The following is a 15,097-nucleotide window of genomic DNA, read 5'->3' on the forward strand; positions in this document are numbered from 1 at the left end:
TAACGGGTTCAAATATGGCGAAGATGATGGCCAAATGTCCTTGGGCCGAAAATCAGTCATGTTGTGGGAGCAGAACTTCTGGCATTTGGTCGATGTGTGTGAGGGCGTACCATCATGGGTCCACACATAGTTGTCCTCTGGGTAGGTGGCCTTGGACCATGGAAGTTTGGTGAACCTCAGCACCTTGTAGTAGGCCTCCTGGCCGATTTTCTCCCCAGCCTTAAAAAATAAAGGAGGCATCTTCTTGCCGTCGGACGCCATGGTACCCGGGACCGTTATTTGAGCCGCATGTTTTGTACAGAACACCCCCTTGACCTCCTCTTCCCAAGAAAACGGTCGTTACGACAGTTGTAGACCTGATCCACGGTGAAAATCATCTCGTCAGAGAAAATTTTTACTATGGAAAAATTTGCCTTGATTCCTCGTACGAACTTTCTTACACCTCTGCAGTCTCCTTTCCTTCAGAGTGTCCGTCAACAGGTAGCAGAGGACAACCCCAAGTCCTCCTTCACAGTCCTCCTGATTGTCCCCGTGTCCACGTCAAACTCGTTAGAGAGAAGATTCATGGATTTTGTGGGGTCATCCTTGATCTTCTTCTCTTCTTCTTCAGGTCCAACAGAATATCCTTTGATGTAGTGTCCCCCACTTCCTTCTTTCTTAAAATGAGAGGTCTTTTCCATCTTTTTTTCATTTTGTCCACCTTGAAAATGAGGCTCCTGGAGCACTTCACAATGTCCATAATCTCTTCCACTTCAATTTTGGCATGCAGAAGTTCTGATTTCCTCAGCCTTTTTGCTTCTTGCTCACTCATGATGAAAGATTTAAGAAATGATTATTATTGTTTACTTATGCAAAAAGAACAGGAGATTCAGAATATGCAGGAAAAAAATCAAAAAACCTCTCTATTTTAATTACATAATTAGCATTTATTAAAAGTCCACATTTTCTTTCCGAACCCTGTATAACTTGAGAAAATGACACTTGCACATGATCTACAAATTTCCCTTTGGAGATTTCATGTAGTTGAACGTCTCCGAGACAACCGTCTACGCCATCAGAAAGTCTGAAACGTTGGAGAGGAAGAAAGGGTCTGTCGAAGAGGCCAAACTGGGCACAGAGGAGTTAAAGAAAACAGCTCAGCCCAATGCCTCAAGTCCAAGAGGGCCCATAGAAGAGATCTCGAAGTTTCATTCCAGACTATCCGGGAATTTATGGAAAAAGTGGGTGGAAAGAGCCATACGGGGGTGAAGAGGGCGCTTTTAACACAACCAATGAATGAAACCCATCTCTTTCGTTGCAAGACTCTTTTAAACTCTTTCTACAGGCTTGATGCCAACCCTTTGACCCCAAATTTTGGATACATATCGAGGGGTTGGCCTGAAGTGTCTGTCATCCAAATACTGAGTCCCTCTAAGCCACTGTCAGCCATCACAGGAACGCCATGACAGAGGACTCCATCTTCAGCTGGTACTAGGGCTAACCCCCACCCCCTGGAAGTCGTTATTGCCGCTATGGACGGCTACATTAATGATTAAAGAGCTCAGACACACATCTATTTATCACATTAATTTTGTTGAAATTCTATTGTTAATTAATAAATTATATCTTGTTGAAGTTTAAAAGTCAAAGTGTTCAGATTTTAATAAACTACTCGATATATGATTTTGGAGGAAGAAAATGAATTATAACTACTTTAAAGAGAAGAACCTTTTACATTTGTAGTAGCATTAGTGTAATACTTACTGTCATTGCTAAATATCATAATTATATTTAAATTCATACATATTTATTTAATTTACACCAAAAATAAGCCAGAATGCTTACTTCAGAGGGAGAATTGAACACCACGACGCCCTGAAAAAGAAAAAAATTGGAAGAAAGAACAAACGCAACAATCAATTTCCCTTTTCTAATTTATAAACCTAGTTTTTCATAACTAAACTGTCAACTCTAGTTATATAACTAAGGTAAATATTGTCCGGCATCAGTGTTGAGAGTCGGTTGTTACAGTGGCTTAGTTCCTGGCTGACGAATAGGATACAGAGTGTAGTGATCAATTCCACTGTTTCTGAGCCTAGTGACGTTACTTCAACTGTTCAACTAGGAAGTGTACTGGAGCCCACGCTCTTTGACATTTACATTAACGACTTTGTTGATAATTTTTCACAAGATACATTCTTATACGCGGATGATACGAAAATCAAATGTTCTGATTTAAACTCTGTCGACGATGTCTATAGTAAATTTATTAGCTAGAGTGTAACTTGGAGAATGCCTATAAATATTAATAAATAAATGTGTCTTGCTTCCTTCTCCAAAAAGAGTTCATCCACCCAAGTCTTAAGGTGGTAAATTATTACATGGACTTAGGAATCTACATCTCTCGTGATTTGAAATATAAGAAGCATATTCAATACATTATAAAGGAGGTCCATCGAAACCTGGGAATTATTAAAAGAAGCTTCAAAACTCGTTACCCTTTGTTTATCCTAAAACTATATAAACTTTATGTCCTCCCGATTTTAATGTACGGATCTGAGATCTAATCCTTCAAGAAACTACTTGATCGATTCCTTAGAAAAGGTGCAAGCCAGGTTTGTGTTGTTTTTTTCCCTTCATTGAGAGATAACAGAGAAATACAAATGCAAAATCAAAAGACTTACCCCTCATCACTTTTATCTCATAAACGTGCAATTAAAGATATGATTACACTACACCGAATTTTAAGCAAAAAGATTAACCTATATCTCCCAACCTGGATACTCAATAAAGGCTATCTGTTCCACAAAACAGGACTCTCCACTCAAAGCACCATCTACCTACCAAAACCAAAGATTGACAATTTTAAGAATAGCTTCTATTACAGATCTATTACATGTGTGCGCGTCTAAAACTGAACACTCTGAAATTTTTAAAAATAGTTAAATAATTCTGTAATTTTTAAAGTGGTCGACCAATTAATTTATTTAACATGAAAGATGAAAGTCTTAGACACATGTCTATTTAATATGGCCGCCCATGTTCTCCACTATCAACTCCAGCGTGGACCGGCTGCATGACTTGGCGATTAAGCTCTGGTCGAGGTTGGCAAAGGCATTCTTGAGGGCATACTTCAGCTGGTCCTTGGACTTGTATTGGACTCCCAACAGCATCCCCTTTAAACGCCCTAACACTCCAAAGTCAAGCGGCGAACAATCTGGCGAGTGAGACCTTTTTCTTAAGTTTGTTGAGAAGAATCTTCAACCTTGCAAGGCGTTTTTCCTTGTCTACAGACTTGAGGGCTTGACGAGGGGTTCGCTTGTAGACCTTAAGGCCAAGATTTTTCTTAAGTAGGCGGTCCATGGTCCTTCTGCTGACTTGAACTCCCTGGAGAGGCCGCTGACAGTGACCTTGCCTCTCTTGTCCTCGACATACTTTTTCACGGCAGCAACCATATCGTCCGACCTTCAAGGCCTTGACTTAGATCTTGTGGTCGTCTCAGGAGTCCCTTTGGCTACCACGCTGTAAATGGTGGTGCGGCTGCAGTTCAGAACCTTGGCAATTTCAGTGGGAGTTTTTCCACGGCCGGAAAGTTCCAAAATTGCGACTCGACGTCTCTCCATATTATCGGCTTTTGCTATTTAGATTTTGCTGGAGTTTTGTTTATAACTAGTCAAGACCCTTGCCTCAAAGTATAAACCGGTTTCAACTCATTAAAATCACGAATATGTGCATGGCGTAAAATTTAAAGGTGTGTTCAGTTTTAGACGCGCACACCTGTATTCTTTCGAACAAAATACATTTTTGCTTTCGCCAAGGAAGGGATGCTGATCTGTGTTATAAATGCAACAATATTATTAAGAACGATAATTTTTATATTATATAAAATAACTTTTATAGACTTTGTTTATCGCCGCTAGTCGAAAGAAACAAAAAAATTACTCAATACTAATATTAAATATACATGCAATTATATCCTACCTTTGGGTGGAAGAAGTGGAGTACCATGCATCTTTCATCCCCATATGATGTCAACTTGCCTCCTTGTATCGGTCAAAACAAACTTTTAAGTAGAAAAAAGGACATAGATAAAGCCATAAAAAGGTCACAAATAAGGTTAAATAAATAATGAACATTGACATAAATATTAATATTGAATACCATCAGTTACTTTCTTGCTCATAAAGTGGGCTTTCTCGATCAAAATTTTAACTTTATTGTAGAAAAAAGGTCATGAATAATGTCGAAAACAGATCATGTATAACGTCAAATAAATATTAAAAGTTTACCAAATTCCCAATTTAATATTAATATTCAATACTATTGCATGTGTTTCTTTAACATAAAGTTACTTACTGGGATCAAAAAAAAAATTAAGTTTAGAGTAGAAAAAATATCAGAAATCAAGTCGAAATAAGGTCACAATAAAGTTAAAAAAAATATTGATATAGTTCATAGTTTAATATTATTAAACTATTGTTCCTTTTTATTGAATAAAGTTACGTTTCCTTGACTCAAACGAACTGTCGAGAAGGAGTAGGGTCACGAATAATGATTCATCATTGAAATTAATTTACGATTGTTATTGCATTTTTTTATAAAAAATTTCATTTATATGATGAAATAGATGTATTTATAATTTAAAATGACCATTTAAAGAATATTCAGTTATAGCATTATCCTCTCTTTACGAATCCTACACTTAATTCTTCATTTAAAATAATTTTATGGTTGTAACTTGTACAATTGTTTAAACAAGGTGCAACTTGTACATGGTATAATCAGGGGCGTCCGCAGAGGGTGGGCTAGAGCGACTGTAGTCCCCTAGTAAAATTAATATTTGATTATCTTTTTCGAAAAGTTCAAATATTTGAAATTAAATTTTTGGAATATTTTTCAAAAAAGCAGTGGATTTTTGAATATTTTTTCAAATCATTTAAGTTTTTGAGAACTTTAAATTTTTTAAAGGTTTTTCCATAAAAAGCAGTGGATTTTTGATTTTTTTTCAAAAAATTTAATTTTTTTTTTAAACTTAATTTTTTGAGAAATGCTGTAGTTTTTTTCTTCCGCCAAAATTTAAATATTTGAAATTTAATTTTTGGAATATTTTTCTACAAAAAGATGTGGATTTTTGAATATTTTTTCAAAAAATTAAATTTTTGAGAACTTTAGATTTTTAAAGGTTTTTACATCAAAAGCTGTGGATTTTAAATTTTTTTCAAAAATTTAATTTTTGAAAACGCTATAATTTTTTTTTTTTTCTGCAAAAAATTTAATATTTGAAATTGAATTTTAAGAATATTTTTCCAAAAAAGAAGATGTGGATTTTTGAAATTTTTTTCAAAAAAATTAAATGTTTGAAATCTTTTTCCATAAAAAGCTGTGGATTTTTGAATATTTTTAAAAAATTTAAAATTTTTGAAACATTTGATTTTTGAAAGGATTTTCCATTAAAGCAGTGGATTTTTGATTTTTTTTTTTCAAAAAATTAATTGTTTGAGAATAGCGATAGGTTTTTGAAAATTTTTCAAAAAAATTAAATATATGAAATATAATTTTTGAAACGTTTTGTTATAAAAAGCTGTGAAATTTTAAATTAATCTTTCAAAAAATTTAATTTTTGAGAAATGCTATAGATTTTTGAAATTTTTCATAAAAAATTCCAAAATCCAAGCCCCCTTCCCCCTGAAAAAAACAACAACAACAATAAATATATAATCCTTCTGACGCCCCTGAAAATATTAAACATTTTGTTCAAGGACACAAAACAAGAAGAAAAAAGCAACACATATCTATGATTGTTATTTATAATTAATGAATTAATTTTTGTCTTATTGCCTTTTTCCCAATATCACTCGCTAATTAAGTATTTTTATTTCAATATCTTTTGAAGCTCCTGAATGATTCTCATTGTCACGTGTTAAGGATTAAGACTACAGATCCCATATACAATATACAAAGGAGCAAATTTTTCAGATAATTTGTTTGTACATTATAACAAAATGTCTTACTAATGTTTTTTAAGTAGTGATAGACTTTAGGTCCAAAAATTTTGAGTTTTAGACATAAAAGTCAGGTCAGGGGAGTTGGATGGCTACGTCTGGGGGTCCCTAAAGACTGGCAGATTGTCATTCAGACAAGTTTGTACTTTCTTGAGCTTGTGAGCAGATGCAGAATCCTTTTGAACAAATAAGGCCTTCCTAATGTATGTCTTCTTGGCCATCCAGGGATTCTCAACACACTCTCTTCCCCCGGTTGAAGAAGTGGATCAGGGTATCGCCCTTGCTGCTACCGATGCCAAAGACCATGATGGAGTCCATATTTTTTGTTCAGAAGGTAACTGGGACGTCTGCTTTCTGTTTGGTAAACCAACGGTCATTCTGTTGATTGCGGGATCGATCAACAGTAAAAATTGTCTCATCTCAGAAGAACTTGTCATTGACATCGACTTCTAGCGTTTGAAAACCTTTCTGCACATCTCCAAACTTATCTCCATGGTGGTCAATATCAAGAAGTAGCCTTTTGTATGTGACAAAACCCATACTTTTGACGGCCTTGCTCATGATGGAGCTATGCACGAAGCGCTTTTTAGCTAGCACATACCCCTGGATTAGATTAGATAGAACTCTTCAGCCCTGCTTTGAAAGTAGAGTCCCTTTCTTTCAATGATAACTGTCTTGGACTTTTTGGGTGATGTTGCAGGAGGTCTCCAGCTTCTTAATGATGAGATCAAAGTTTGCTTTAATTGTAGTGCACGACCCCGTATTATGTGAAATTAAAAGAAGGGATTGATTGACGATTTCCCTTTATCTTAATTTCCTTATCATTGTATAAAATAATGAAGCAAAAGTTTCTTTGAGATAAAACAAGTCGATAGTCCGTAAAACAAAAATAAATTATAAAGTATTTAGGGCAATTTTTTGACAGTTTTTATTAGGATTATTATTTTCATTATCACTACGTATTTATATATATATATATGGCCTATATTAGAGAATATTATTATAAACATTCTAATAATAGCATATGAGAGATTATTTATTTGATAAGGGGTCGGTTATAAATGATATATATACCTACCATTACACATGAACTAATATTAGTATGCTAGTGTTGAGACTCTATTCTTGATCGAATATTTGGCCTGCATGTCATATTTTCTCTTTCTATCTCGAAATTGAAGACAGCGGATGTTCAGTTATAATATAGATATTAAACTATATATTGGAAGTGGATTCGCATTAGAATTGTTCAATTTGCGCTTTGTTGCACTTGACTAAATTATTTCCTTATTAAAAGCTTAAAGGGGACATTAGGTCTCTCTGTGGTCGTTGAGGATGTTGTACGAATAAAAAATGATTTGGTTGCCATTGGATTTCAAATCATTCAGCAATTTTCTTCAGTGTGTAGCCCGTGTGGCCTTCATTTTGTCTGTAGGGATATGTCATTTGTAAAGGCGGTATGACTTCATCATTAGGTAAGTATTAATGTCTCCGAAGACTGTTCACCGCCTAAAAAGGCGCTTTTTGGGAAGAATGTTAGTCAGAGTCCTTCACAGACCGTTTCAGGCCTACAACGAATCTGGGACTGCATATGAGTTTTCCGTACATATCGGTTTTATTTTATTCAAATATCATAGTGTATCATTGGCCTCAAGTAGAATTCAATACAAGTGTTACGTCTTTGAATGAGATGGAGTTTAATGAATTTTTAATTGGATATTGCTCCATTTTACGTAGTAATACCCCGCAAGATTACGTTTTATTCAATTATGACGTGAGTGAAACTTTGTACATATGACCCTTATGATGCATCCCGCCCTTTAAACGGTTGTCTAATTTCCTTACTACCCAAAGAATAATAATCTTCTCAATAACATAGAAATAGCAAAACGCATCCAAAATAAATCAGTATTGATTAATGCTTTCTCTTTTAAAACAAAAGAGGAATTATATTTTGAGAAGAATCATTATTTATTATGATGAGAAGGGGAAAACAAGGGGAAAAGATAAATGAGATGTTAAGGAAAACAAATGATTAGTGAGGTAATCACTAGGTTAATTATATCATCCTCTATACAAAAAAATAATGAATTAATTAAAGAATACCTGACATAAGAGGGAGAAGGGGGGGACTTTTAATAAGATTTTCCCTTCTTTTTAAAAGGAAAATGTCAAGAATGATGATCTAATATGTTGCTGTTCCATAAAGGGAAAGGTGTTAATATCATTGTTGGATTTTGGTTAGACATGGGTTGGTACATTCGGCAAAATATTCAATATCTGCATCGTATCAGAGAAAATTCATAGAACTTTCGATATTTAATATAACCATACTGATATTACCTTGTATATTCTGTTGACAAGGTGAAAATGGAATCGCTATAGCTCATAGACTACGCGCTCGGGAGAAGTTATTCTCTTGAATTCAATGTATGTATGTTAGCACCTAGGTGATTCCTAGAGAAAAAAATATACTTTTTGGTTATGGATTTCACCAAAAGAGTTATAATTTAGATAGAGTAAAAGTAATACTATTTAGTTTACTTAGACTTAATCAGTGCAATTCCATTGAAACAATTAAAGGAATATTTATAAAAAAAAGGTGAATTTATGGAGGTTGTGTAGTTGATCCCCAATTATACTCTGAGTCCAATAAAGACTAATAATTATAAATCTACGATAATTTATTTAGGTTACTCTCCGTCTTTTGAGCACACGCAAATACTCAATCAGGTTTGGAATTTAAGTAAGTGTTGTAAATAAAGAAATTAAATAATAAAGACAGCAGGAGAGAAAAAGAAAATTCCAAATAGAGCGGGCCTGCTAAAAAATAAACACAATTTACATCACTAGGTATGCCACTACCCAGAAGATATAACTAAAAAAATGCAATCCACGCTTATTACCGAACTCTTCCTGATATCCATGGAAATTTTCCTGCTAGAGAACATCTCAACCATGAGTTTTCATTTTGCTTTCAATTCGGCCATTTTGTCAATAGACAATATCTTTTTTTTAATAAAACAAATTTCAAAGTACGTCGTACATCTCCATCAATAACAAAACTTTCTTTTACACGTATGAACATGTGGGGTATAACTAATTTGAATAAACCAAAAGGTTAAAAATGATAACATTTTAGCTATATGTGATTCAATTGAACCATCTTACATTTTAAGACAAATAAATTGCAACTTGTACAAAGTCACAACTTGTAATTACACAACACATGCTTCCCAGATTCAAAAGGAAACAAACAAACAAGAATTTGTATGGAATCAATCATCAAGTCCTTCTGGCTTCTGTCATGAGCCAAAAGGAGAGTTGAGTGGTTGGCACAATGGAGTCGAAAGAAACAAAGAGAGGCAGAAGAAGAAAAACATCCATAATAGGGGGAAAAAACAAAAACAATAAAAGTTATTATTACTTTGAGTAAACAGATGTTGATTTCTTGCTTTATATATACATTAGGGTGGATGGAAAATCAGAATGCCAGAAATTAATGGGCGGGGGGGGCATCAAAGGCCCTTATGTTATGTTCTTTCATTTTTTGTCTATTCTCCTAAATGTGTGACTTTTAGTGAAAAATGCGCGTAATATACAAACGCAGCCACTTAAGTGGGAATCTGCAAATATCGTCTTCATTCAGCTACAAATGTTCTACAATAAAGCGAATATTTCTAACCTTTCGGATCGTTAGTTTGGTAGATTAATACTTGATCTCCCAGTTAAAGCAGGAAATGACGACGTCAAATTCCAGGATCTTGTCGGGGTAATCAAAATACTTTGAGAAAGCTAGTGAGTCTGAAAAAGCACGAATTAACAGGACAAACATTTTGTTTATTGGTTATTAATGCTATGAAAAAGATTATTAATGAAGAAAATAAAGCATTTTTGGCATCATTTAATCAACTTTGTTTTATTAATATATATATATACATATATATGAACTCTCCATTTATTTTCTTTTTTATTATGACGGACTGAGCCTTAGCTACACACGCTCGTTGCTACTTTTTTTCTTTATCATGAAGTAATTAGGAAAATTTAAGATATTAAGTATACACTCAAAAAGGAATCCTCAAACAGACAAAGAGACTTTGCTTTATTTATATGTGTGCCCGGTAATTTGGCCTTAAACTATTTTGCCTCGAGGCATTTTGTCTTAGGAAGTTATGCCTCAAGGATATTTCGCCTTGATATATAAATAAATGAGATTTATACGTGGTTATTGTTCATTTTGGGTTGAAATTGATATCACCTTTGAATTTTTAAATCAAGATATGCTATGTTGATTATTGTCAATGTTTGTTTTCTGTTGGAATAATACTCTTGCTTCCTTCTATGCTTGTTCGTCAATCTATAAATCTTTTATTTTCTAACGGAGAAGTGATTACCAATTCCTCTATTCAAATTGTTGCCGTATTTATTTATTTTTGTTTTATTTATTAAAATAATTTAACCATCTACTTTGCCCCTGTTTCGAATTAAATACATAGAGAGATTTTGTTGCTGTATGCAATAAAATTTAGGGACATGACTTCACTATTTTTTCACTAGAAAAAACCATTTAATGCGTTTTATAGTAATACACATTACATATTTTGATTTTAAAAAACCCCTGGGAACATCCATTTGAACCATAAATGAACAATAAAAACGTATAAATATCATTTATTCATATATTAAGGCGAAATATCCAGTAGACAAAATGGCTTTAATGCAAAATGTCCTAATACAAAATAGTTTATGGTAAAATTACCAAGCACCATTAATATGATAGTTTGTGAATTTATTAAATATTTTTTTATCAGCGCCAATTAGTAGTGGGGTCCATTGCCCAAAGCTCAATCCCCCACTAAAAAATATATATAACCTAAATTTATATTATAAGCAATCATATAACGGTGTTGATAATTTTTGGGGATATGTCTCCCCAAAATGATGAAAGGTATCAACGCCCCTGCCATTTAGGGTCAGAAATTTGATTATTTCTCGGGAAACTTGACTTGTATTCTTTGCTTATAATAAGTATCAAATGGTTCTAGTTTTGTTCATATTAAAAAATAAAATTTGTAGGTTCTACAAATGATATTTTGTATTTTCACTAAATATTTTGTTAATTTCATCTTTATGCCTCAAGAGCGCAAACAATACCTAATATTTCAACTTTTTTACTATAAAAATAATAATTAATCATCAGTAATACCTAATAAATAGTTACTTCTAAAAAAAAATTAAGTAGAGTAATCTTGTTTTTACGATAATGGGAAAAGGATTAGTCATTCTCACAAAATAAGCGGTCAGGCAACCGAAATAAAAAAGTGATCTTTTGAGCAGATGACCTCTTAACCCATGCTTAGTATTTTGGAACAATTCAAAGTTAAAAATAATGAATAAAAGAATACAATGAAGGATATTATTTACGTCTGGGCAGTAATGGTCAATAGGATAACATTCATTGGGTATAAAATTGTTTATATACATATAATGGAACTACTCGGGAATGAAATCCCCAGTCACGTAAAAGAACACACCCTAATGTACATAAATAGTTTATGTTCTATTCATATGTACATATCGATGAATGAATGTTAGCTACAACAGCCTTGTTGCTCCTTATTTATGATGATGATGGACCGTAGCTTGATTGTACAGGATGGTCCAGATAAATAATAGTTTTTGGATTTTTTTCTTTAGAAATAATTAAAAATTTAATTTTTGGAAAAAAAAAAGTTCAAATATCTAATTTTATATATAAACTGTTTTCAAAAATCACTGACTATTGACGATAAATTAAATTTATTGGAAAAAAATAACAAAAATCCACAACTGTTTACAAAAATTAAATTTTTTTAATTGAAAAAAGTATAATATTCTTTGCTATTAACAAAAAAATTAATTTAAATTCACTGTTTTTCACAAAAAATTTAATTTTTTGGAGAAAAATTGCCAAAATCAATAGCTGGTAACAAATAAAAATATTTGTTGGAAAAAATTTCAAAAATTATCAACTGTTCTCAAAAAAAAAATTGTTTGGAAAAAAATTTAAAATTAAATTTTCAATATTAAAATTTTTGCAAAAAAAATTAAAAGAACATTAAAACAAAAATGGAACATTAAAACAAAAAATTAAATATTAAATTTTCCTGTAAAAGCAAAAATTCCTTAATTTGGGGGGGGGTGTAAATACTAGTAATCAATAACAATAAAGAAGAATCGGAATTGCAAATTAAACACTATTGTTCCGATGCCAATTCCCGAAAAGATACTCGATTCTCCAATTCTTAATAACAGCCCCATCACTAATAATGAGATGTACCTTTCTTGATAACCTCGGTCACGGGTAATGGGCTTATTCAGGGCCTCCACAGACAAATGATACTTACACAAACCTCATGTTCGATCCTCCCCCAGAGATAGAAATCGTATGGGTTAAGGTCAAGCTATTTTCAGGTCAAAAATCCGGGGTCCATAATTAAGGACATTTTGTCGCCAAGACATCCTGCACTTTTTTTAACCTTATTAGGGTGTATTGTCTTAATGGAAGGTATTATTTCTTCTTATTACAAATCCAGGGAATGTTAGTTAAACGTGCAAATCCATAACGCGTACAATAGCAAATTTGGATCTGCTTGAGGACCAGTTGGCCTGCCAATGCTTCTTAATCCGTGTGGCCGAGACTATCAAAAAAGGAGGATCTCATTTTGAATAATTGAATGTCATTTAATATAGCTCTGAATTAATAAAAATTAGCTTCTTCGTTATAAGTCTTTAAAGAGTTTCCCTATTTATCTGGAACACCCTGTATAATATGATTTGTCACTTTGTCCTTTGTTGAGGACATCCTTCTGAAGAAAAAGTATGCCGTGGGTGGATAAATATCCAAGAAAAGAGGGGAAACAAAATAAAAATGAAAATAGAATGGAAAGATATATAGGGGTCGTTTCTGCCTTTTTTTCAAGGTCACGTCGTAAAACTATATTATAATTAATGATATGACGGATCCACATTTTCTCAAAGTCGGGTTGGTTTTGCATCTTTAGTTAGATAATTATTCCAACTATGGAACTATTATGCAATAACAGTTGATAATTGTTCAGAGCTCAATCAGAACTAATTTATTTCCAACTGTTGTGACAAGAATATTTTAAGTACCTTCTTCTTCTTACCAACATATGATGGGGTGAAGAAGGAAATACCAATGTGATTTTACATAAAGCAGATACCTTTTTGAGGGATTAATAATTCAATTCATACCATAATCGGAATAAAAGTTAGACCATAGTGCTTTTATTTACTTTAAGATCTACACAACTAATAATATCAAGAACACTAATTGATAGCTTACAATCAAATACAGTATATATTTTTGTGTTAGTGAGGTAATACCACCTGGAATAACCACACGATGCGACTGTTTATGCATGTGTGGCTCCAAGCAATAGTCAAGATAAATAGAGATATACATGATCCATAAAAATTCGAGTAACCAACAGCTAGTTTGGGTCTCGTATCTTTTTGAAATAATACAAGATTACATATATTGATCCCAGTTTCTTCAAATCCGGCTCCAAGGCCTGTAATTTATCTAGTTATATGAAGTTTTGTATGGGCTCTTATGTAGGACCGAGGACTGTGGTCTAATAAACTTCAGTCCTACTTTTTGGTATTATTGGATCGGTGTAAAAAGCTATATAGACTGCAATTTTCTCTGTGGGGTCCTGATTGATTTTGTCAGTCCTAGAACCCACCTAAATATGTATATTCCAGTCCCAGGAACTCAGTGTCGCTGAAGTGAAAATCGAGATGAACAAAATAATCAAATCTTTACTAATGATTGAACCATTTCTTGAGTCAACGTCTGCTCCCTGTCTCAGAGAGAGGCTTAGAATTTTATGACTCCACAGAGGACGACGTTACTTTTTTATTTTGTAAACTTCACTGCACAAAATATTTTTGACTTTAATTCATACTCAATGTACGTTTGCCTCGCATTGCCTAGGGCAATGAGCAATTAAAATTAATTATTATTCCGCCATATCTAAATCAAAAAATAAATACCATAATTTTTCAAAAATAAATCTCGCTGTATGTTGACGTTGGTAGGAATCTTTGCATCCACCTTTATAAAGTGATTGAGTAAGTTTGCCTGGGACATTAATAAATTAATAAAATATTACAATTGAAGTCTCGTTCGTTAATTTTTCATGTTATTGTCAAGAATCATTTGTTTTACGCTCTCTTTTTTTTCTCTCTCTCTTTTCTAAACCTTACAATCTCCTTTTAAAAAAGTGTGCAAAGATACATACCAACGTCTAGGAAGAATCATTCATAGAATTTTACTGTATTTTTTTTGTTTCATGTAAATAGTCGTTTGTTAGTTAAAAAAATCATATTAAAAAAATTACTTTTTTAAGGCCTTCATGTCCAAAAAAATGCTAACCAGAACAATTTATTTTGCCTTAAAAACCAGCATGAACAATTTTAGGAAAAACTATCAATTGGTTTGGCTGTGATTCCAAGACTCACACACACACATAGACATTTGCATTTATTATATATATTAAATGGGGGCCTTACTTATTAATAAATTATCCTTTATTGAAAAAATAGCCGAAAAAAGGGATTTCTCCGATTTTTCCCAATAAAATAAAGTTGCTATACCAGCTTTGTATATAAGAATATATAAATTGTATACGAAAGCAATGCCATTAAGTAGTTTTTGTGGTTGTAATATTCAATCTTTATTTTAGGATCAATTAGCTTATTTAATAAAAATGCCTCGTTATCCACAAAACCAACTTTATTTTATGTACTTTTCTCTTCTTGGTAGTGAATAAATTCACATTTATTCTACGTTTCTTTCATCAAATGTTGAAAAATTACCTTCCAGCAAACACCAAGTTCATCCAGGGTTTGCAGACGTCCCTCAGTACATCCAGGTAAGCGTCCTTGGACATGCTTTGCCCCTTGGCAAAAGAAGTGGTGGGTTCATAACATTACCCTCGCCAGAAACAACGAGGAGGGCATGGAGTGCAGATGGAAACTAAGTCCTTCCTATGATTGAGATATCCTACGGATCGTATGCAATCTACCTGCCATTTTTCTTGCTG

General features: G+C 33.0%; 1 protein-coding gene across 6 annotated transcripts in view; it reads right to left on the bottom strand.

The window, feature by feature from the left end:
* Positions 1-15,097, bottom strand: part of LOC121131956 (band 7 protein AGAP004871) — a 129,910-nt gene that overhangs the window by 67,184 nt on the left and 47,629 nt on the right. For 2 of the 6 annotated variants that reach the window (XM_040727366.2, XM_071894081.1), the window contains exon 2: positions 3,961-4,042. The exons of 2 other annotated variants lie outside the window; for them this stretch is intronic. In XM_040727366.2, the coding sequence (XP_040583300.1) occupies positions 3,961-3,991 (31 nt within the window). In that variant the 5' untranslated portion in view covers positions 3,992-4,042. Of the gene's footprint in view, positions 1-3,960; positions 4,043-8,324; positions 8,442-15,097 lie in introns of those variants that run through there. 2 more of the 6 variants (XM_071894082.1, XM_040727365.2) reach the window with 2 other exon arrangements.

This window comes from Lepeophtheirus salmonis, chromosome 1, assembly GCF_016086655.4.
Source record: "Lepeophtheirus salmonis chromosome 1, UVic_Lsal_1.4, whole genome shotgun sequence".
NCBI lineage: Eukaryota > Metazoa > Arthropoda > Copepoda > Siphonostomatoida > Caligidae > Lepeophtheirus > Lepeophtheirus salmonis.